Source organism: Capra hircus, chromosome 19 (genome assembly GCF_001704415.2).
Source record: "Capra hircus breed San Clemente chromosome 19, ASM170441v1, whole genome shotgun sequence".
Lineage (NCBI taxonomy): Eukaryota > Metazoa > Chordata > Mammalia > Artiodactyla > Bovidae > Capra > Capra hircus.
The window spans coordinates 57,435,517-57,457,287 of record NC_030826.1 but is presented as its reverse complement, the minus strand read 5'-3'; the positions used below and the strand labels follow the sequence as shown (position 1 = coordinate 57,457,287).

The window sequence follows — 21,771 nt, the reverse complement described above, 5'->3', positions numbered from 1 at the left end:
TTTAATTCTGTCCTCTTTTGCTTCCCAAGGGAGTCCAAACAAGGTAACTGATCAATGAGGAAGCTGTGAAATCAAAATCATATTTTACGGCAAGAAAAGTAAATCTCAAACATAAACAATGTCCTCTGCCTTTGGGTTTCCTCCCCCCACTCCCACTCTGCGTCTCGTATCTGCATCCTTGTTGCTCAGTCGTGTCCGACTCTTTGCGACCCCATGGACTGCAGCAAGCCAGGCCTCCCTGTCCTTCACTATCTCCTGGAGTTCACTCAAACTCAAGTGCATTGAGTTGGTGATGCCATCCAACCATCTCATCCTCTGACGTCCCCTTCTCCTTCCACCCTCAATCTTTCCCAGTATCAGGGTCTTTACAAATGAGTCAGCTCTTCACATCGGGTGGCCAAAGTATTGGAGCTTTCAGCTTCAGCATCAGTCCTTTCAATGAGTATTCAGGACTGATTTCCTTGAGGATGGACTGGCTGGATCTCCTTGCAGGCCAAGGGACTCTCAAGAGTCTTCTCCAACACCACAATTTGAAAGCATCCATTCTTCGGTGCTCAGCTTTCTTTATAGTCCAATTCTCACATCTGTACATGACTACTGGAAAAATCATAGCTTTGACTAGACAGACCTGTGTTGGCAGTCATGTCTCTGCTTTTTCAAATGCTGTCTAGGTTGGCCATAGCGTTCCTTCCAAGGAGCAAGCGTCTTAATTTCATGATTGCAGTGTATCTGCATTAGACATTGACCAAACCTCCCCCAGTTGGCAGAAAAGTTGCTCAACCAGAAAGGGCAATCTCTCCCAGTGTCAACAAGACAACTCCTTAAAAGATAACATTCCTTTTTGATTTTGCAAGAGGTCACATCACCCATCATGATGACGCTTGGATCTGGACTGTTAACTGTCAATAATTTCTTGCCTGGAGAAACCCATGGACAGGGTCCATATGGTTGAAAAGAGTTGGATGCGACTGACACTTTCACTTTCTTTCTTTCTAACGTGCGGCCCTCTGTCTCAAAAACTTGTATGACTGTGCCTTGACTCCTAGTGGGTGAAACAGTTCTGAGTTTTGTGAGATGCCGTCCCTGGGTTATAATCTTCTTTTTGGCTCAAATAACATTTTCCATTTCTATCTTAGATCAACTGATTAATTTTTCATCAACAAAACACACACATAAACAGACAGCATCCCACCAAAATGCCTCTGGCATCTCTACCAGAGTACAGAAGCCCTCTGGATGGCATGATACAACTAACATCGATTGTACCCACAGGTCTCAGTGGTTCGGGGTATGGATTAGGATGAGCTGTGTTTTGCTGCAATAACGAAGTACCCTACTATTCCAGCTGCCCAGGGGCCCAGGGACAAAGGCTCCTTTGCAACCCATGCACCTTCAATCACCACCTGAGCATCCTGGGCTTGCTGCTTAGTGAGATGGGTCCTTCTGAATCTAGATCATTCGCATCACAGAAATGAGCCTCAGTTTCCTCGTCTGTCAAATGAAATTAACAATACCACTGACCCCACAGGACTACTGTGGTTTCCCAGGTGGTGCAGTGGTAAAGAATCCGTCTGCCAATGCAGGAGATGAGGGTTCAACCCTTGGATTGGGAAGATCCCCTGGAGAAGGAAATGGTAACCCACTCCAGTATTCTTGTCTAGGAAATTCCATGGACAGAGGAGCCTGGTGGGCTATAGTCCATGGGGTCACAAGGAGTCGGACACGACTGAGCAACTGAGCACGCACAGGACTACGCATGCAACGTGCACGCCCACAATACACGTTCCACGACTGTGAGTTATTCTTGTGACATTTCCCACCCAGAGAAAAAGGCAACAGGAAAAGATACAGAAAGCAAATGTTCCAAGACATGAATTATAGTTGCTCCCATGTGGCGAGATTAAAAGTAGACTTTTCTTATCTCCCGGAACTTTTCTATTCTCTAGATTTTTTTTTTATAGTTAACATATATGATTTTAACAAATGGAGGGGAAAAAAGCCAGCGTATAAATGCATGTATAACATGAGAGCATTAATGCCAAGTTTAAAAAGCGCCTGGCCTTGAATGACCTTGAGAATAAGAGGCCACAGACGGCAGCCCGGGTTCCAGATGCAGCCAGGGCCCTGTCTTTTAAGGCCTGTGAGTTACGGATGTTTTTCACATTTTTAAAGGATTGTAAGGAAGGAAGAGGAAAGGAAAAGGCAACAGAGACCATATGCGGTCTGCAAAGTGCAAAATATTTACTTTCTTGTCGTTCTTAAAAAAGTATGCTGACCCTGTTTTAGCTCATTTGATCACCTGATTCTGCACAAAGCCAGCCTTCTCCTTGCAGGCACTTTACTTGGAATGCATTCTGGGTTTTTCTTTTCTAAAAACCCACATGCACATATACATATTGTTGTCCTGTCACTAACTTGTGTCAGACTCTGTGACCCTGTGGACTGCAGCACGCCAGGCTTCCCTGTCCTTCACCATCTCCCGGAATTTGCTCAAATCCACGTCCATTGAGCTAGTGATGCTATCTAGCCATCTCATCCTCTGTCATCCCCGTCTCCCCCACAATCTTTCCCAGCATCAGATCTTTTCCAATGAGTTGGCTCTTCACATCAGGTGACCAAAGTACTGGAGCTACGCACAAATGTAAAGGCACGCAGTTCATATAATTCTCCTTTTCATTCAGTGATCCCACATTTAGGAAGTGTCTATTGCGTGGGGAGGTATTAGCGGGGCCACAGCTTCCAGCCTGATCCAGGCACTGGTGTAAGCGGGAGGATGCAGCGATGAATAGAGTTCCGGGATCAAACACACACTCACTCCATCCTCAAACGAATGATGCTCTGAGGCCCCAGCTCCAGGCCACGTGCTCTGTGGCAGGTGCTGGGGATTCAGGGCAAACAAGACAGATCAAGACACTGCCCACAAGGAGCTGACAGTTCACCAGGGAAGCAAGTGCCAGGCAGGGGCTTGGCGGAGAGGGCTACCTCTAGAGAGGCAGGGCACTTCACCCAGATGGGAACTCCAGGAACGCATCTGGAGGAAAGGACGCCTCCGGTCCTAAATAAGGACTGGCCAGCTGACACGTGAAGGAGGAAAGTGGTTCCCAGCAGAGGGAGACCGTGAGGAAAAGCTCAGATGACGATGGGCACAGCCTGAGAACCCGCTGCAGCAGCTGACGCTTGGCTCAGGGGGCAGAAGACCGGCCTGAGCTGAAGCTAAGGAGCTAAGGAGGTGCCTGGAGCACAGCCCTGGGGAAAATCCATCTTAAAGAGAAAAGACAAAACGGCGTGGACCCGAGGGGAAGATCACCAAGGGTTTTGGATGGACAGTAAATAGTCAGAAATGTATTTCGTATGCGCTCAGACTCTTTGTGACCCCATGGACTATAGCCCGCCAGGCTCCTCTGTCCCTGGAATTCTCCAGGCAAGAATACTGGAGTGGGCTGCCATTCCCTTCTCCATGGGATCTTCCCAACCCAGGAATCAAACCCATGTCTCTTTATACCTCCTGCACTGGCAGGCAGGTTCTTTACCACTAGTGCCCACTGGAGAAGCCCTGGTCACCTCTTATTCAGAGCTGAGCTCCAGAGAGCTTTGTGTCTCCAGCAAACTGTGAGTCATCTGAGCCACTAGCCACACTGCCCACCTGGAATGACCTAACAACTGGTTAAACGGAGATCGTGATATCCACCCCCAGGAATTGAGAATTAGAGTGTACAAACGAATCCTGTACCCCTGTACCCCCACATCCACAGCAGGGCTGTTCACAGCTGCCCAGAGGTGGAGACAACCCGAATGTCCAGCAGTGGATCAATGGGAACCCAACACGACATAACCAGGCAGTGGAGCAGCGTTCAGACAAAAAGGAGCGAGGTTCTGACACAGGCTACAGCGTTGATGAAACCTGAAAACATTATGCTGAGTTTAAAGAGGAAAAAAAAAAAAAAACAGACACAAAAGGTCACATACTGTATGGTTGCATTTATAGAAAAATAGCCAAAAATGGGTGAATCGACAGAAACAGAAGGAAGATTTGTGGTGACCAGGGCTTGGGGGTGAGGGAGGGGTGGGGAGTGACGGCTTAATGGGGATGGGGGTTTCCTTTTTGCGGGGGGATGAAAAATGTTCTGGAACTAGATAGCAGTGTTAGTTACACAAAACTGCGAAGGTACCAAGTGTCATTGAATGGTTCACTTCAAAATGGCCAACTTTAGGAGTTCCCTGGGGGCCTAGCAGATAGGATTCCAGGCTTTCGCAGCCGCGGCCTGGGTTCAATTCCTGGTCAGAGAACATCCGGCAAGCCCCAGTGTGCAGCCAAAACTAACTACAGACACATAACACAGTTAACTTTATGTTATGTGAATTTCACATCAATTACCAAATAAAAAATTAATTTTTTGTACAGCTGATTTACAGTTGTATGAGTTTCAGGCGCACAACACAGTGACTCCATTAGACATATTCTTTTTCATGGTCTTTTTCATTGTGGTTCACTTTGGATACAGAACACAGTTCCCTGTGCTATACACCAGGACCCTGCTGTCTACCCACTGAATACAGAAGAGCTTGTGTCTGCTCACCCAAAGCGCCTAAACTCACCACCCCCTTTACCTTTGGTAACCACAAGGGCATTTTCCATGTCTGTGAGTCTGTTTCTACTTGTAAGTTCCTTTGTCGTAAATATATATATATATATATACACATACATTGTTAAGGAGACTATGAGAAACAGAGGGCCTGGGGTATCCCATCGCCCAGGTTTCCCATCTGTGTCCCTCACACAGGACATTTGCCCAGACTCCTCCAGCACACCTTGCCGGACTGTTCTGTGATTTCTTCACTCCAGTGAGCATCAAAAGCCCCTGAGGACCCATTTCAAAATGCAGACACCTCGGGGTCTTCAAGTGCAGGGCTCATGGGTTTTATTCCTGGTCGGGAACTAAGATCCCACATTGCCAAGTGACATGCCACTCCCTCCAAAAAAAAAAGCAGACAGGCTGCAGATGCCCCGGCTTCATCTCCAGCGCCTGGGGTGGGGCCAGGGTGCCTGCGTTTGCTCGGCCTCCCAGGTGACTCTGGTGTGCCCCCAAGTTTACCAACCACAGAGCCAGGTCCCTTTTCCCTTTTCATCTTGAGACCGTCCCTCCATCAACTGCAGGAAGCCCTTCCTCCCTCTTTACTGAGTTCTTTGCAATAAACAGTAAGACTTTGGCTTCCAAAGGAAAGAACAAGGTACTTGGATTGCAGTGAACCATCCGAGCAACAGCACCTGAATCAAAGCAAGTTATAATTTGCCTCAATCAGAGGTCACCAGCCTTGGCTGAACATCAGAGTCTTCACGGGGATGTTTTCATTTAGAGACCGAGGCCCTGCCTGGGACACAATGACTCAGAGCTTCCTGAGGGAGGTCCAGGCGTCAGTATTTTCCTAAGGCACCAAAGGCAACTTCTCTGCTCTTTCCCACCCACTCCCCACTCACCCCCACCCTCGAGCACACTTCCTGGTCCAATTGCTCAGAAAATGTCGACTCTAAACGGCAGTGTAAGTCTTTAGATTCTCAAGCAAACATAATTAAGAAAGTAGACAAAGCATGAGAAAGCCTATGACAGACCCACACTTGAGATTAAGTTTTTCTATTTAACTCTCTGTGGCTCGTGTTTCTGGTGCCCAGAAAGTGGTCAGCTGCCAAGGAGCATAGATCTGCGTCCGGAAAATAACCCAAGGCTATGAAGCGCTTTAAATCTATATCTAACATTTATTTATTTATTAGGCTGCGCTGGGCCTCAGTTGTGGTCTTCGAGATCTTTAGTTTCTGTGGGTGAACTCTTGGCTGCAGCATGCGGGATCTGGTTCCCTGACCAAGGACTGAACCCGGGCCCCCTGCATTCGACTTAGCGACTAAACCACCATCACCGCCCCTGCGTTGGGAGCCCAGAGTCTTAACCACTGGGCCACCAGGAAGTCCCTGTAAAGTGTTTTCGAGTTTGAGGCTGGAAAGAGATTTCATGAAGATGATCTTATTTGATCTTCCCAATATCTTCTTTCATTCATTCACTGGACTTCCCTGGTGGCTCAGACTGTAAAGAATCTGCCTGCAATGCAGGAGACCTGGGTTCAGTCCCTGGGTCGGGAAGATCCCCTGGAGGAGGGCGTGGCAACCCACTCCAGCATTCTTGCCTGGAGAATCCCATAGGCAGATACAGTCCACGGGGTCCCAAAGAGTCGGACACGACTGAGCGACTAACACCACCTACCGCTCAGTATCTCCACCCATTCATTTATTCCTCATCCCTACCTCCTGAAGGCCTGCTATCCACAGGGAAGAGGAGGGTCAAGATGTGGGAAATGCCAACACCTGGGATGGCCTGGGAGGCTTTCTGGTGAAGAACACACAAACGGCACTCTGCAGGGAAAGCAGGAGAGAGTGTGCAGATGCTGGAAGGACTGTGTTCGCAGCTGGGGACCGACCGTGCCATCGGGCCCACAACAGTCTATCAGTTTCTGCGTTAAATTCAGAACACCCTGGTCTTGCTCAGGTCAAGGTGAGTCCACCTACTATTTACCCATGGAACTGGAGAAGGGAGGCTCTGAAGGGAACTGGCTGTGATTCTAGAGACAACGTGTACTTCTGAGTCACATGGCTGACGATCCCTTCCCCTCCCCCCAGCCCCAAGACACAGAACCAAAGGAGCCAGAGGCCCGGAGCTGCACTGCACACCGTCGGAGGCGGCGTCCGCGCCCTGCCATTGCTGATACACCTTCTGTCACGTATCCCCAGGGCTCGATATGGGAGACGCCAATCTTTTAGCTTTTCCAGGGGCTTTAAAATCCAGCTCCTTCCTCTCAAAGAACTGGCCAAACCAACATCTCCATCCATAAAATTCACTCCTCTTCTTCTCTGATACCAGAATTCTGGGATCTTCTCTGGTGGTTCAGCAGTAAAGAATTCACCTGCCAAGCAGGAGAGGTGGGTTCAATCCCTGGGTTGGGAAGATCCCCTGGAGGAGGAAATGACAACCCACTCCACTATTCTCGCCTGGGAAATCTCAAGGACAGAAGAGCTTGGCGGGCTGCAGGGTCACAAAGGAGTCGACATGACTTAGCAACTCAAGGACAACAACGAAACCGATTCTACAAGTGGGAACATCACTGCAGTTTCTCCTCCTGTAAGCGATCCTTGACACTCTCCCCCACCTCTGCCTCCTCCGTTAGGTATTCAGGGAGAATCAGAATGCTAAAGATGGAGAGAGTCTATGAAGAAAAGGAAAACATCCATCACCCCTCCTGGGGCAAAATACTCGCCTCCTGCAGCATCTGTCCCTTCCACATAGTTGTCACACATGGTCCCTCACAGCAACTCTGGCAACCGGAAGCTGACACCAGCAACAGCTGAGTACATATTAGACATATGCGCAATACTGCGTATAAAATAGACAGCTAACGAGAACCCACGTACCGCTCAGGGAATGCAGTGCTCCGTGGGGACCTGAATGGGAAGGAAACCCCAAAAGAGTGGGGATATAAGTATACATGTAGCCAATTCGCTTCGCTGTACACGACACTCTGAAGCAACTACACTCCAATAAGAATTATTTTTTAAAAAGGTATGTGCCCACCCTGCTCATTTATCAGCAGAGGCATCTTCCGTGCCATCACAGCAAAAACTAAGGGAAACTGAACAGGATCGGGACACAGACTCATGAAGGAGCTGGGGAGAAGGCAGTACCCCTGACGCTTGCTGACCTTGGAGCCTGGCCAGCCAGGGGCATCAGCCACGCTGCCCGACAGGAGCATCTACGTCCCTGTCCCCTGCAATCCCTGGGCAGCCTCTTCGGATGTCAGATGCCCAGGCAGGGAGGAAAGGGGCGGGGCAGCAGGCATCTCCCAGAGAGGAGGCTGCCAAGATGGAAAGCAAAGCTGCAAAAGCAAGCGGCGGCATCACAGCTTGTATGTTACTACTTGTTTTTCAGGAAACACATAACAAAAATCACACCTCCAGGACACACACACACACATGCACAAAAGCACAGAGCGATCCAACTACTCAGCCGCAGGGAGGTGGTCCGGCAAGCTGCACAGAGACAGAAGGTCTCCGTCCAGGTGCTAAAACGAGGAAAGGAAAATCATTTCAAATTTTAAAAATAACACACAAGAAGAGGATGCACAGACAGTTCCAACTGTGCAAAAGTGTATGTGGGCATGTACATACGTAGAGAAGGGTCGTCTAAACACAGGAGTCAGCGCGCAGGTTGCTTTACAGTTGATCTGAAGCATACTTCAACAATATAAGCATCGGAGGGAGTGGTTATGTCTTAATATTTATAAGATACAATGTAAGTCATTTTCCAAAAGGAAAAAAAAAAAGAGAGAGAAAAGAGAAAAATCTAGAAGGGTACCCACTAAACTGATGATGATGGTTGACTTTGATCTGGGAAGAGTTCAGGAAAAAGAAAGCATCCTACTCCATTCAGGCTGACTTTTTTTTTTCCTTTAGTTCCCCAACCAGGGATCACACCAGTCCCCCCTACAGCAGCACGGTCCTAACCGCTGGACTGCCAGGGAATTCTCCAAAACCAGATTATCTTCTTTTTTTTTTTTTTTCAGACTACTGTAACAAATTACCATCAACTAGGTGGCTTATAAACAACAGACATTTATTTCTGGCAATTCTATAGGGTGAGAAGCCCAAGGGCAAAGTGCTAGCAGATTCAGTGTCTGGAGAGAGCCCACTTCCTGGCTCATAGACAGTGTGCACACGTCCTGATGTGCTAGAGGCGGGGAGGGGAGCTCTCTGGGGGCTTTATTGGGGCACTAATCCCATTTACGAGGGCTCCACCCTCATGACCTGGTCACCTTCAAAAGGCCCCACTAACACCATCATACTGGAAATTAAGTTTAACACATGGACTTTAGCAGGACATAGTCTAGGTAGCAAAAAAGGACTGTCACATAAAAATCTGTTTAATTTTTATAATGAGATTTGTGTGTTGTATTAATGCAATATTAATAAGACTAAAAAGAGAGACAGGAGGCCATGGAGATACACAGTCACCCTCTTCCCCTCCCCTCCCCTCCACCCACCAGTAGAAAAATCTCTGCTTTACACTGAAGGTGCAGTCTTTGCAGTCACCACCAATCTTAACTTTACATAGACACAAACTGCAAAGATCACAAAAATGTCAGCATCTCCAGATAGCTGTACACGGTCCATTCTGTTTCTCCCTAGAGCCGTCCGGGGGGACCATGGGCTCAGACTGGCCTGAGCCGCACTCACCACCACCGCCCTCCTCCGGGGCCTGGCCGATTCCACCTTCCTCAGCCACCCCCGCCCGTTTCCCCTCTCATTAAGCCATCATTTGGCAAAGCCTCCGTACAACTCTGTCAGCTCGTTTCCCATTAACGGTGACTGTGTCCGCTTTCTCCACTCTACGCTCAGATAAATGCAGGAAAATAAACACCCTTTCAGGGAGCAATTGGACAAGCGGAATTAATGCGGCCACAGCGGGTTCAACCTGACGGGCTGTTATGAGTAAAGCCCTTTTCATGAGCAATGTGGGGCTCAAGCTCCAAAAGGGAGACAAATACAGCCGAAAGGCTGAATGGAGGGGAGCTGAGTTAGAGGACAAGGTCAGAGTTAACCATCCCCTTCCTGCCATCCCAGAGTCTTGCTACCCTTCAGGTCTTGAATGTGTAAGAAGAAATAGGGAGGGCACCTCCCATGTGGACTCGCAGAGGCACCTGTACTTGGACCGTCATGGGTCAATGTCAGAATCCCTTCAGCAGGCACTTCCCTGGGGGTCCAGTGGTTAGGACCCCCACACTAACAGTGCAAGGGATGTAGGTTCGATCCCTGGTTGGGGAACTAAGATCCCACAGGCCATGTGGCACAGCCAAGGAAATACTTAACAACAAAAAAAAAAGGGCCAAGGAAAAATTTAAGAAAAGTTAAAAAGCTATGTTTAGGGAATGCTAAAAGAACCCCTCAAAGCACCTCTGTGCTGAGCGCACTCCTGCGCCGGCTTGTTGCGCCAGGGATTGGCTTGCTCCCTCTCGCCTAAACTCCACGCACAGTCCTCCCAGAAGACAAAGCAGAGGCTGTGGGGTCTTCTGCAGGCAGGGCCCTCCTCCAGGCACTCATTTTGCAGGACGAGCCCCCTCTGTCATCCCTGCAGCCAAAGCCTTTTGCTCTAACAACTGCGCCCTGCTCCCGGGCCGTGTGTTGAGCCGTGAGGCTCTGTCGCAAGGGGAGATGAACAGGCAACTGAAGAGATCTCAGTTGGAATTGCCCCACGGCACGCCCGCTTCCTAAACTCCAACTGCAGTGAGCGTTCTGAAACCAAACTCCGGCCACCGCTTTCTCCCCTAGAAGACTGTATTCCGCTTGGCTGCTCAATCATTGCTGACAACCAGCCAGACTCAAGGTCGAAACCCAATAACTCACACTCCAAGATGCATCTTCCCTACGTCCGAGCTGCTGCCCTTTCTGGGTCTGGCTGGCAAATTCACAGTGAGACCGAGGGGAACCTCCAGCCCGTCTCAGAGAGACGGACAGACAGCTCCCCAGCATCACTCTTAGAGTCACGTCTGCATTTGGGTACTGCTGGAGTTATAAACAATGCTTATCCGTTTAGGAGTCCATCCAAGACAAATTCCCCTTCTCACATCAACAGCATGAACTAACTTCTCTTAACACATCCCAGAACAGATGCTTCCTGCCAGGTTGATCTTTCTGCCAATGAGTGAGATCCTGGGCGTTCATGGTTCTTACGCCCTTTCTGAAGACCTTTCATTCTCTCCCTCAGTGCTCACCCACCACTCCCCAACCAGGCCTCATTTTCCAAGACTTCCCCCTGGGATCTTCTCTATATTCAAAGCATACAGTAGAGCGAACAGGAAGCAAAAGGTTAAGGGGAAAAAAAAGGTACCGCCGCATGGAACAAATGACTATTTACACTGCCCAGAGAAAGCCGCTACATTCGGGCAGCTGATCAAATACGCTGACACCCCCACCCCACCCCCGCCCTCCCCGCCCCAGTACCAGGGAACGGTGACTCCTCACGAGACAAAGAGCCCTCTGCCATATATTGCCTTGGAAGCCTGAGAGGGGGGGCTCGGGTAGGAAGGGCAGAAAGAGACCAGCAGGGGCCGTGCCAGCCCCGGTTTGCCATCCAGGAGTGAATGGATGAGAATACACTCCACTGGCAAGGTTACACGGAATCCAGGTGGGCTGGACAGCAGGGTACGGCAATCCAGCCCGAGGACCCTCCCAGAGCCATTACCAAGCGGACGTGCCCAGCAACAAGGAGGCAGAGGGTCAGGGGGCGCAGCAGACCACAAGCCTGACACGGCCATTCAAGCTCTCGTTGAACAAGAATGACACACAGTCCTTCCTCCAAGATGACATCACAGCTCCCATGCAGATATCACCGCACAATGAGCTGTTCGGTCCAGAGGCTGGTCCCTCCGGATCAAGAGTGATCAGTTTCTCACAAGCTTCTGGGCCACGTTCCTCCCAAGACTCTTCCTTCTTTCCCTCCGATGGGGAAGGAAGAAGGCAGGTGGGGAAAGGGGAGCCTACGTCCTGGGGTACGAGCCCTGCCGACTCCAGAGAACCCGACCTGCTCCCCGCCCACCACGATCCCCAGAGAAACTCTCTCCCCCGGATGGTCCTTCCCATGCCTCCTCCCTTCCTGGGTAAGCAGAGAATTTAAGCCCCAGCTCAGGTCTCTCGGGGGGCTTCTGCCCACCTTGGGGACTTGTTAAAACACAGCGCCCGGTAAGGTGACGCGAGCCTGCACTTGGTCCTTCCTGACGGCCACCCGTCAGCCCAGCTGGTTTCGGCCGATGGCTCTGGGTCACAATCTCTTGGTCTGGCTTTGACTCTGCTCAGGGACCGCAGCCAGAATGCTCTGTGCACTGGGCTTCTCTGTGAGCCAGGACAAGCTGACTCCCCAAAGCCAACCCCCCAGCACTGTTTAGGCAAAAAAAAAAAAAACAAAACAATCATCGGCTCACCCAAATTCTGGTGCCTTATTACTTTCTTTGGGGTTTCATGGCTGTGAAGACTCTCTCTAGTCGCAGCGAGCTGAGGGGCAGGGGGGCTCACAGGCTCGAGGCCGTGCAGGGTTCAGAAGTTGTGGCGCTTGAGCTTAGTTGCCCCGAGGCTTGTGGGATCCTCCCAGACCAGGGATCGAACCCATGTCCCCTGCATGGGCAGGGGCAATTCTCAACTGCTGGAACATCAGGGAAGTCTTTGGAGCCTTTTTAGATTTTTTAAAATTATTACCTGGCAACCCCTAAAGGGAGTCACAAACCCTCAAGTCAACCAAAGGAAACTGGGGGTAAGGGACATACAACTGGTTCGTGCCAGAAGCGAGCCCAGTCCAGAGCCCTGTTGCCCAGCCCCCCACCTCGTCCTCCTATTAATCAGCGCTCGTGGAGGGGATGCTCTGCTGAGGGTCTTCTGCGGTGGTTCAGTGTGTTCTCAGCTCCCTGGTGACGTCATAAGCTCGCTAAGGGGCAGGACCAGCGTCCCGGTCACTCCCTTGCCCCAGTCGAGGTCCATTCTGCAGACAGTGCCGCAGCGAATGACGTCCAGCTGTTCTCCGCGTGTTTAACGAGATCTGACATTTAAAATCCGAACTTACCAAAATGCGACTGAAGGGCTGATGAGTCAGACCACCAAGAGTTTATTTTCTGTTCAGTCGCAATTCAATCCCTCTAGGTAAAAGCCCTGAATGGCTTGAAGTATCTATTTCGACATCGTTTGCCACTTAACAGAGACACGACCGTGGGTGCTGAGTCTGAACAGAAGTAGGTTCATGGCACGGAGCTGGACACATCCTGACACAAGAGCCCAGGGAGGAGCGGTACTCACCCATTGAGGCATCAGGAGGTCGGCCAGGTAGACAAACGCTGCTCCAAGGGTGAAGCCGACGGCCACGGGGAGAAAGGCCAGGGAACCGAAGCCGCCGGAGGACGTGGCCATCTCCACCGCCGGGGCCAGGAGGGACCAGTAGGAAGCCGCCAGCATGACCTGCAAAGCCATGAAAAGCAGCAAACCATTAAACCATCCCCAGAAGCCCTCCCCGTGGGGACTTTCCTAATTCTCTGTGGCCCAGCTGGAACTCTTCAGTGTCACCTGGGTTAGGCCTTTAATCCTCAGTGGTAGGTGGGAACTATTCCGAGGCAAAAAGCCGCCATGAGAAATCTACTGCTAAATGAGAGCTTAATCTGCACCTTGTGAAGAGGGAGTCTAGTTTGCTACCATCTCTCATATCCACACCTGACTGCTGGAGAAACCATAGCCTTGACTATACTGACGTTTGTCAGCGAAGTGATGTCTCTGCTTTTAAATACGATATCCAGGTTTGTCATAGCTGCTGTTTGTAGATAAAGAAATTAAATCTTGAAGTAATAAGATCATCTGCCCAAGGTCACTGAGCCAGGAAGTGGCAGATCCAGGGAACTGAGCCAAGCAGGACCATCCCCACCTCAGTGAGAAGGGAACCACAAGAGGGAAAGGAGAGAAATGAAGCTGGGCTCGAATCGCGGTGGAGTCAATGGGATCCAAAGTTCTCCAGTGTTTAGCGAATTAGACACTCACTCACAGCTGTCCCCCCGCCTTACAGAGGCCGTGATGTCTTGGCTAGAGCACACCCGCCACCCACTGCAGCCGCATGACAGTCAGCGCTGACAGGTACAATGCTGAATGGGTTTCTAAAATTAATGCCACCTTGCCTTGAAAAACACATCTGCATCACCCATCTCCAAAATAACATTCCGAGCGACAGAACCAGGTATTATGAATACAACGATAAAGAACAAATACGTGAGGAAAGAAAATGATTTCTCTTCTGCAGAGCGTCACCCACACACAGCCATTGGGTTGGCACTAGGTGCTCCCAGGAAAAATCTTAGCGCCTCCCGTAGAAAATCGCACCTGCCTCAGCTGTTGCTGTTCGGTCCTCAGTCACGTCCGACTCTTTGTGACCCGTGGACTGCAGCTCACCAGGCTCCTCTGCCCTCCTCTGTCTCCCAGAGTTTGCTCAAATTCATGTTCACTGAGTCAGTGATGCCATCCAACCATCGCATTCTCTGTCACCCTCTTCTCCTTTTGCCTTCAGTCTTTCCCACCATCAGCGTCTTTTCCGAGGAGTCGGCTCTTCGCATCAGGTGATCAAAGTATTGGAGCTTCTGCATCAGTCCTTCTAATGAATACTCAGGGTTGATTTTCTTTAGGATTGCCTGGTTTGATCTCCTTGTAGCCCCAGGGACTCTTAAGTCTTCTGCAGGTCCACAATTCGAAAGCATCAATTTTTCAGCACTTAGCCTTCTTTATGGCCCAATTCTCATATTTGTACGTGACTACTGGAAAAATCATAGGTTTGACCATACAGACCTTTGTTGGCAAAGTGATGTCTGTACTTTTTAATACACTGTCTACATTTGGTGGTTGACTCGCTAAGTCAAGTCCAACTCTTGTGACCCCATGGACTGTAGTCTGACAGGCTCCTGTCCATGGGATTTTCCAGGCAAGAATACTGGAGTGGGTTGCCATTTCCTTCTCCAGGGGATCTTGCCGACCCAGGAATTGAACCCAGGTCTCTTCATTTAGACTCCCAGAAACAATGAAAGTGGCTCATCAGTTCAGCCCCACGGGAGCACGAGAGGCAGCCTGTGGGAACCTCCTCTATGCCGGGGGCTAATTCATCCCTCTCCCAGACTTTGTCTCACCTGCTTTAGAGTTCAACAGCCCTCTAGAGCTGCCATTTGTGGTAAGCTCTCGCCGAAGAAGGCCAGCGCAGAAGTACCGAGGCGGCACAGGCAGGCCTGGCAACCTCCATCCTTGTGTGTTTCAGGGCCTCCCATTTAGACCACACCACCAGTAAGACCACTCCAGTCCCTCCCCACGTCTCATCCCTATCGGTGTCACTGGGGTACTTCCCCAGCCTTGGCGTCCCGTCACCTTCTCGACATCAAGTCCAACCTCTTCTGTCAAAGCTCCCTTCTATCCCTAGGCATCACTGGGTACCAATCTTTTTTCTGCCTCTACATGTGAAAAATACACAATATTCTCATGGACAAGTGATAAGATGCAGATCAGAAAGGTGATGCCTCTCAAGGGAAGCTTGGCCAGAATCCAGGATGCTGGACATGGAAAGGCATCTCGGACAACTCAGGTGGGTGCCTTTCTTAAGGATCCCTGTCCCCTGTCCCCTGTCCTCCAGCCAAACCCGGAACCCAACAGGATTTCCTTCCTTCCTTCTCCTCGCCAGCCTCCCTGCCTCCCACAACTCGGAACACGACCAAGAATCAGTCTTGGGATGGAGCTGGGTTCCACTGGAATCGCAATGAGAAGCCTGTGCTCCGCAGCTGGAGAGTAGCCCCCGCTTGACACTAGAGAAAGCTGGTGCGCTGCAAGGAAGGCCCAGTACAAACATAAATTAATTTAAGAAATGATAAAGGGCATACATGATCAACAAAATAATCACTCCTCCCCCAAAGATGTGTGCGTACATGCTAAGTCATTTCAGTCACGTCTTACTCTTTGCAACCCTATGAACTGCAGCCCACCAGGCCCCTCTGTCCGTGGGATTCCGCAAGTATACCAGAGAGGGTTGCCATGATCTCCTTCAGGGGATCTTCCCGACCCAGGGATCGAACCCACGTCTCTTACATCACCTGCATTGGCAGGCGGGTTCTTTACTATTGGTGCCACCTGGGAAGTGCCCCCCCACAAAGATGACCACCTCCTAATCCGTAAAACCTGTCATGTCACCTTACATGGCCAGAGGGACTCAGCAGCTGTGGTTAAGGATTCTGAGATGGGGAGATGATCCTGGGTCAGCTGGGTAGGGCCCACGTCATCACAAGGAACAGTATGAGAGAGCAAGATGAGTCAGAATCAGAAAGACGATGTGAGGACAAGAGATGGTCAGACAGGAGAGACGGGAAGATGCTATGCCACCGACTCGAAGATGGAGGAAAGGTCATGAAACAAGGAAGGTCAGTGGGCTCCAGAACCCGGAGGAGGCAAAGCAACAGGTTCTTCCCAGGAGCCACCAGCGGGAACACAGCCTGCTGCCGCCTTGCTTTCACCAGTTAGAACCAATTTGAACGTCTAATCTCCAGCACTGTCGGATGACACGTCTGAGTTGCTCTAAGCCACTATGCTTGTGGTGCTTTGTTACGGCAGCAACAGGAAACTAATACAGCAGATAAAGCCATGTGTTCCTTTTTTTTTTTTAGAGCAGTTTTATATTCACAGCAAAACTGAGCAGAAAGTACAAAGAATTCCCACATACTGCCTGCACCGCGTATACACAACCTCTCCACCATCGACATCCTACCCCAGGGTGGGACGTTTGTTACAGTCGACAAACCTACACTGGCACATGGTTACACCCGAAGTTCACAGTCTACATTAGCGAGCGCTCTCCATGCTGCATTTTCTGAGTTTGTGCAAATGCACAGACATGCACCTATTATTCTGCTATCAGGACTGGTAGTCCCCTGCCCGAGAACTCTTGCGTCCCGTCTGTTCATCTCTTCCGGCTCCCTGGCAACCTTTGGCAACCACTAATCCTTTTACTGGCTCCACTGTTTTGCCTTTTCCAAAATGCCTTATAGTTGAAATTGTACAGTATTCAGACTTTTCAGACTGGCTTCTTCCACTTAAGTCAAGTGCATTTAAGATCCTCCCATGTCTCTTCATGGCTTGATAGCTCATTTCTTTTTAGCACTGAATAATAGTCCATTGTCTGGATGGGCCCTGGTTTTACTTATCTATTCACTTATTACAGGACATCTTGGTTGCTTCCACGTTTTGGCAATTATGACTAAAACTGCTGTGATCATCCGTGTGCTGGCTTCTGTGCGGACGTAACTCTTCAGTTCATTTGGGTAAACACCAGAGAGTGCGATTCCTGGACTGTATGATAAATCCTATATATATATTTAAAAAAAAAAAAAGATAATCCCTTAACATGGGTAGCTTCCTTGAAACTGTCAACACTAGCAAAGCGCCTTTAAATGTTAGGCAATTTTTTTAAAAAATCTGTATGTAGTGACATATTAACTAGCTGATACAGAAGCAGGAAGCAGTGTATCTGATTAACCTTCAATTACCCCTAAGACGCAGGGCCTGGAGGGGACAGTCTAGTGAAGGGGAGGTGGTAATCACCGGGCACAAGCCTCCCATGTCTCTTCATAGCTTGATAGCTCATTTCTTTTTAGCGCTGAATAACAGTCCATTGTCTGGATGGGCCCTGGTTTTACTTATCCATTCACTTATTGCAGGGCATCTTGGTCGTTAAAAGAGTCGTCACCAACCAGCCCCCTTCATGACTCCAGCTGACGGGTACTGAAGGTCCTCCTGCAGCTGCAGCCCTGCTTATAAAGACGAAATGGGCTACCAGCGCGCTAGGGAAGACCAGATCTGCCCTCACACTGGGTCTGTTTCTTGTCCTTTACCTTTGCGCGCTATTGCTTTTGCCGTAAGAATATTGCCCGTCGCCTGAAACATACAGGATAGTCCATTCTCCAGGCTCCGATCTTCATTTTTTTCATTCGTCTATGGATTTATTTCATTTATTTGGCTGCACCGGCTCTTCAGTGCTTCGTACAGGCTTCCTCTAGTTGCAACGAGCAGAGGCTACTCTGCGCAGCGGTGGGTGGGCTTCTCACTGCGGTGGCTTCCTCTGTTGCAGAGCGCGGGCCCTAAGGTGCGCAGGCTCAGGGTTGAGATGAAACAGGTTTAGTTGCTCCTCGGCATGTGACATCTTCCAGATCAGGAAGGGAACCCATGTCCCCTGCACTCGCAGGCGGTGCTTAACCCCTGGACCACCAGGGAAGTCCTTGACTCTAAAACACTTTTCCCCTCACGGAGAGATAAAAAGTTCCAGAGCTGAGAATAACATTTGTGTTTTTGGAGGTTTATAGGAACATCGTGATTGACCTACATAAACGGAGAAAAGAACAGCAGATTCTGACACCGGGAAGTTTGCAACAGCCACGCACACCCACTCTCCTTTTAGTATAAAAGAAGCCTGAATTTGGGTAAGCTGGTTCTTTGGGACACCAGCCCACCATCTTCTTCGTCCATCAATTTCCTGAACAAAGTCACCATTCCTTGCCCCGACAGCTCGTCTCTAGATTTACCAGCCTCCCGTGCGCTGTATGAGCCTGGACTCGGTGACAGCGGCCTGTTCCCCCAAAGAGCACATCCTCCCTAGATTCCTCGCACAGGGGGTCCCCAGGTCAGGCTCTGCGTCCGTGGAAGCTGGAGACTGACCTCCCTGACGCCCCTTCCCAGAAAGACACTAAGGATGTCTACTCCATGAGGTGAAGCAGTGAGACAAGAAAGTCAAGACAGGGGGAAAGGAATAAAGGGCATCTCCAGGCAGCGCCAAGAGAAAAAAAAGACATCAGAGCAACACTGCAACAGGCTCGGAGAACCAGACCCCAGATGGGAAGAGGGGCTGGAGGGCTCTGGAAAAAGGCAGACTGTAGAGCCCAGGAGGTTTAAATGCACGTTGGGGGAGAGTCTACATTTCTCGGTGGGAGACTAGTGATGGGTTAACAACGGGTGCCCAGAAAACTAGGCAACGGGGAAAAAACGGAGACCACTGCCAACTCTGGAAAACTCCAAAATTGCATAAGAAAGGAAATAGGTGAATACCACTGACCGTCTTAACAATGTAAGCTATTGTTTATTTCTTAACCAAGGTACTTATCTGCAAGGTCGAATATATACAACAGAAAATGTGCTCTTTAAAGTCTGGACAATTCAGGGGCACTGACGACACTCAAAGTGTTGAGCAAGCATCAGCCCAAAGTTCCAAAACCTTTTCACCGAACAGAAGCTCTGCAACCACGAAGCAGTAGCTCCCTGTCCCGTCTCCCTCCAGGGACTGGTGACCTCTAAGCTACTCTCTGTCTCTCAGAGTTTACTTAATCTGGACACTTCATGGGGCTTCTCCAGTGGCTCAGCAGTAAAGAATCTGCCTGCAGTGAGGAAGGCTTAGGAGACGTGGGTTCAATCCCTGGGTCAGGAAGATTCCCTGGAGGAGGGCATGGCCCCACTCTAGTATTCTTGTCTGGAGAACTCCATGGACAGGGGAGCCTGGGGGGCTACAGTCCGCGGGGTCACAGAGAGCTGAACGTGACTGAAGTGATCTACTGAATACCTACGCACAGACACTCCACATGCATGTCTGGCTTTTTTCACTGGGCACAATGCTTTCAAGGCTCATCCATGTTGTCAGAATTTCTTTCTTTTTTAAGGCTGAACAATATTCCATTTTTAAGCTGTGACTATGGAACTACTGAACTAACCTTAAAAAATACAGTGTCTGTTATGTAGGATGGCAGGGATGGAGTGGGGGTGGGGATGGATAAGAGAACCAAATCCTCACCTTCCACACCAAGAAATCATGGAAGATTCTTAAAGCTGAAAAAGTCAAGAAATGTCAGAGTAGGCATGCAGTTGAAAATGTGGAGCCAAAACAACTGAGGAAACAGCTAAAATCGGTGTTTGGGCATCCCTATGTGGGAATCGGGGGTGGGGACAGTCAGCAGACTTGCTTATTTCAAGCCCCACAGAACAATCTGATTTGTTAAACTATACATGCACATATCTTAGGGGAAGTTTTTTTTAATGAATTGATAATATAATTTTAAAATATGTAAATATATAAGTAAATATTATAAATTTATGATCTCATAGTTTTTAATGTTTTGATTATAGAAGACCCTGATTCACAGTGAAAACCCAAAGCAGGAAGAGGATCCTGTGGATAAAAGTTGAATTTTCAGACAGTTGCCTGCATGACAATGAGACACCTGCTTGGCCTGTGTGTTTTTGTTAAAGGCTCCTAACTCACAGCCTAGACAAAAGGGAAAAAAAAAAAGGCCAAAAGGCACTTGCAGAGGAGAAGACATTTAAAATCAACAGACAATCAGCTATAAGATCATTTTTTTAACATAAAAAAAAAATCAGCAGACATTTGCAAGCTGTTTCTCATGTTGCTTGAGAGTAAAATTCCATATTTCCCATCTGTAGTTCCCCAAACCGAGCAAAACTCCTATGATTCTTCTTCTTACAATGCCAGAGGGATCCATACAATGTTATTAATTTCCCTCTGGTGTCAGGGGTACCAGCATAGCATAATCACAAACAGTAGCTAAACACCTAGCCCACAGCAGGCAAAGCTTTTCATTTCTGCTTAAGTGCTCGTTTTAGGACAATTTCAGCTCTGGAAACATACGTGAAATTTGTGAAGAGCGTCTTGAGGGACACATCAGAATATTCTGGCATGATGGGTGCGATTAAGCATTTCTTCTGTGACAGGGAAGACGGTTTAAAGACTGGAGGAAAAGCCAAGCTACAAAACGAAATATCCCTCTTAATAAAAAAGGGGGAGGATATGATTGCACAGAGTTCACTGACAATATGATGAATATCAATGGCAGGTGGGGCAGTGGAGAGCTGACCAGAATGCAAGCAGAGGGACGAGGAGGGAAGAAAACTCAGCAGGAAACCCTGCAAAACGAGGTCGCTGATGTCCATTCAATACTGAGTCACCCAGCAGAAGCCCAAGGGGGGGCGGGGAGGGGCACATAAATTTTGCATTGAGTCAGCTCTCCAGTGCGGCACGTCAATTCTCAGTCATGACTCAGGCATGAATCGAATTCATATGGGGGCTCTATCTAAAAAAAAAAAAACCCTCAAAATATACCAGCTTCTTGCAATTTTACAAAATTTAACCGAACAGCTCAGAATTATAATCATTTACATTCAGCTTCAATTACAGTTGTTGGTTGAGGCAGACTGGCCTGGGTGACCTCAGTCTTGCTAGCCACACCCACCTGATGAAAATAATGGAAAAAAGCCTGGCCTACCAGCTGGTATGTAATTTCCAAACTAGGGAAAAGCACTGGAGCTTCAAAAAGAATCTACCCTGTGATCCAGTGACCCCTCTCCTGGAGACCTGCCCCAAGAGAAATGAAAACATATGTCCACACAAAGACTCAGGAGTGTTCAGAGCAGCTTCAGTCACAACCTAAACCCAAATGCACGAACCCAAATGTCCATCCACAGGAGAATGGACAAACCCACCACGGTCCATTTATAAATGAAATATTCCCTAGCGATAAAAAGAGGAAAAACTACTGATACCACGACATAGAGGAGTCTCAAACATTATATTGAGTGAAAGAAACCTGTATATAAACACACACACACACGGAGCCCTATCCTGTATGATTCCTTTCAAGCACAAGAATATTTAAAACCCATCTATGGTCCAGGTTTCAACAGTATGTGAAATGTGACCTTACAGATGTTCAAGCTGGTTTTAGAAAAGGCAGAAGAACCAGAGATCAAATTGCCAATGTCCTCTGGATCATCAAAAAAGCAAGAGAGTTCCAGAAAGACATCTACTTATGCTTTATTGACTACGCCAAAGCCTTTGACTGTGTGGATCAAAACAAACTGTGGAAAAGTCTTCAAGAGATGGGAATACCAGACCACCTGACCTGCCTCTTGAGAAATCTGTATGCAAGTCAAGAAGCAACAGTTAAAACTGGACATGGAACAACAGACTGGTTCCAAATCGGGAAAGGAGTATGTCAAGGCTATATATCTATTGTCACCCTGCTTATTTAACTTACATGCAGAGTACATCATGAGAAACGCTGGGCTGGATGAAACACAAGCTGGAATCAAGAATGCTGGGAGAAATATTAATAACTTCAGATATGCAGATGACA

At 48.9% G+C, this 21,771-nt stretch overlaps 1 protein-coding gene across 4 annotated transcripts in view; it reads right to left on the bottom strand.

Moving 5' to 3' along the window:
* SLC39A11 (solute carrier family 39 member 11) overlaps positions 1–21,771 on the bottom strand; it is a 281,978-nt gene that overhangs the window by 224,560 nt on the left and 35,647 nt on the right. For all 4 annotated transcript variants that reach the window (XM_005694468.3, XM_005694469.3, XM_018063902.1 and 1 more), the window contains exon 4: positions 12,875–13,033. In XM_005694468.3, the coding sequence (XP_005694525.2) occupies positions 12,875–13,033 (159 nt within the window). The remainder of the gene's footprint in view (positions 1–12,874; positions 13,034–21,771) is intronic.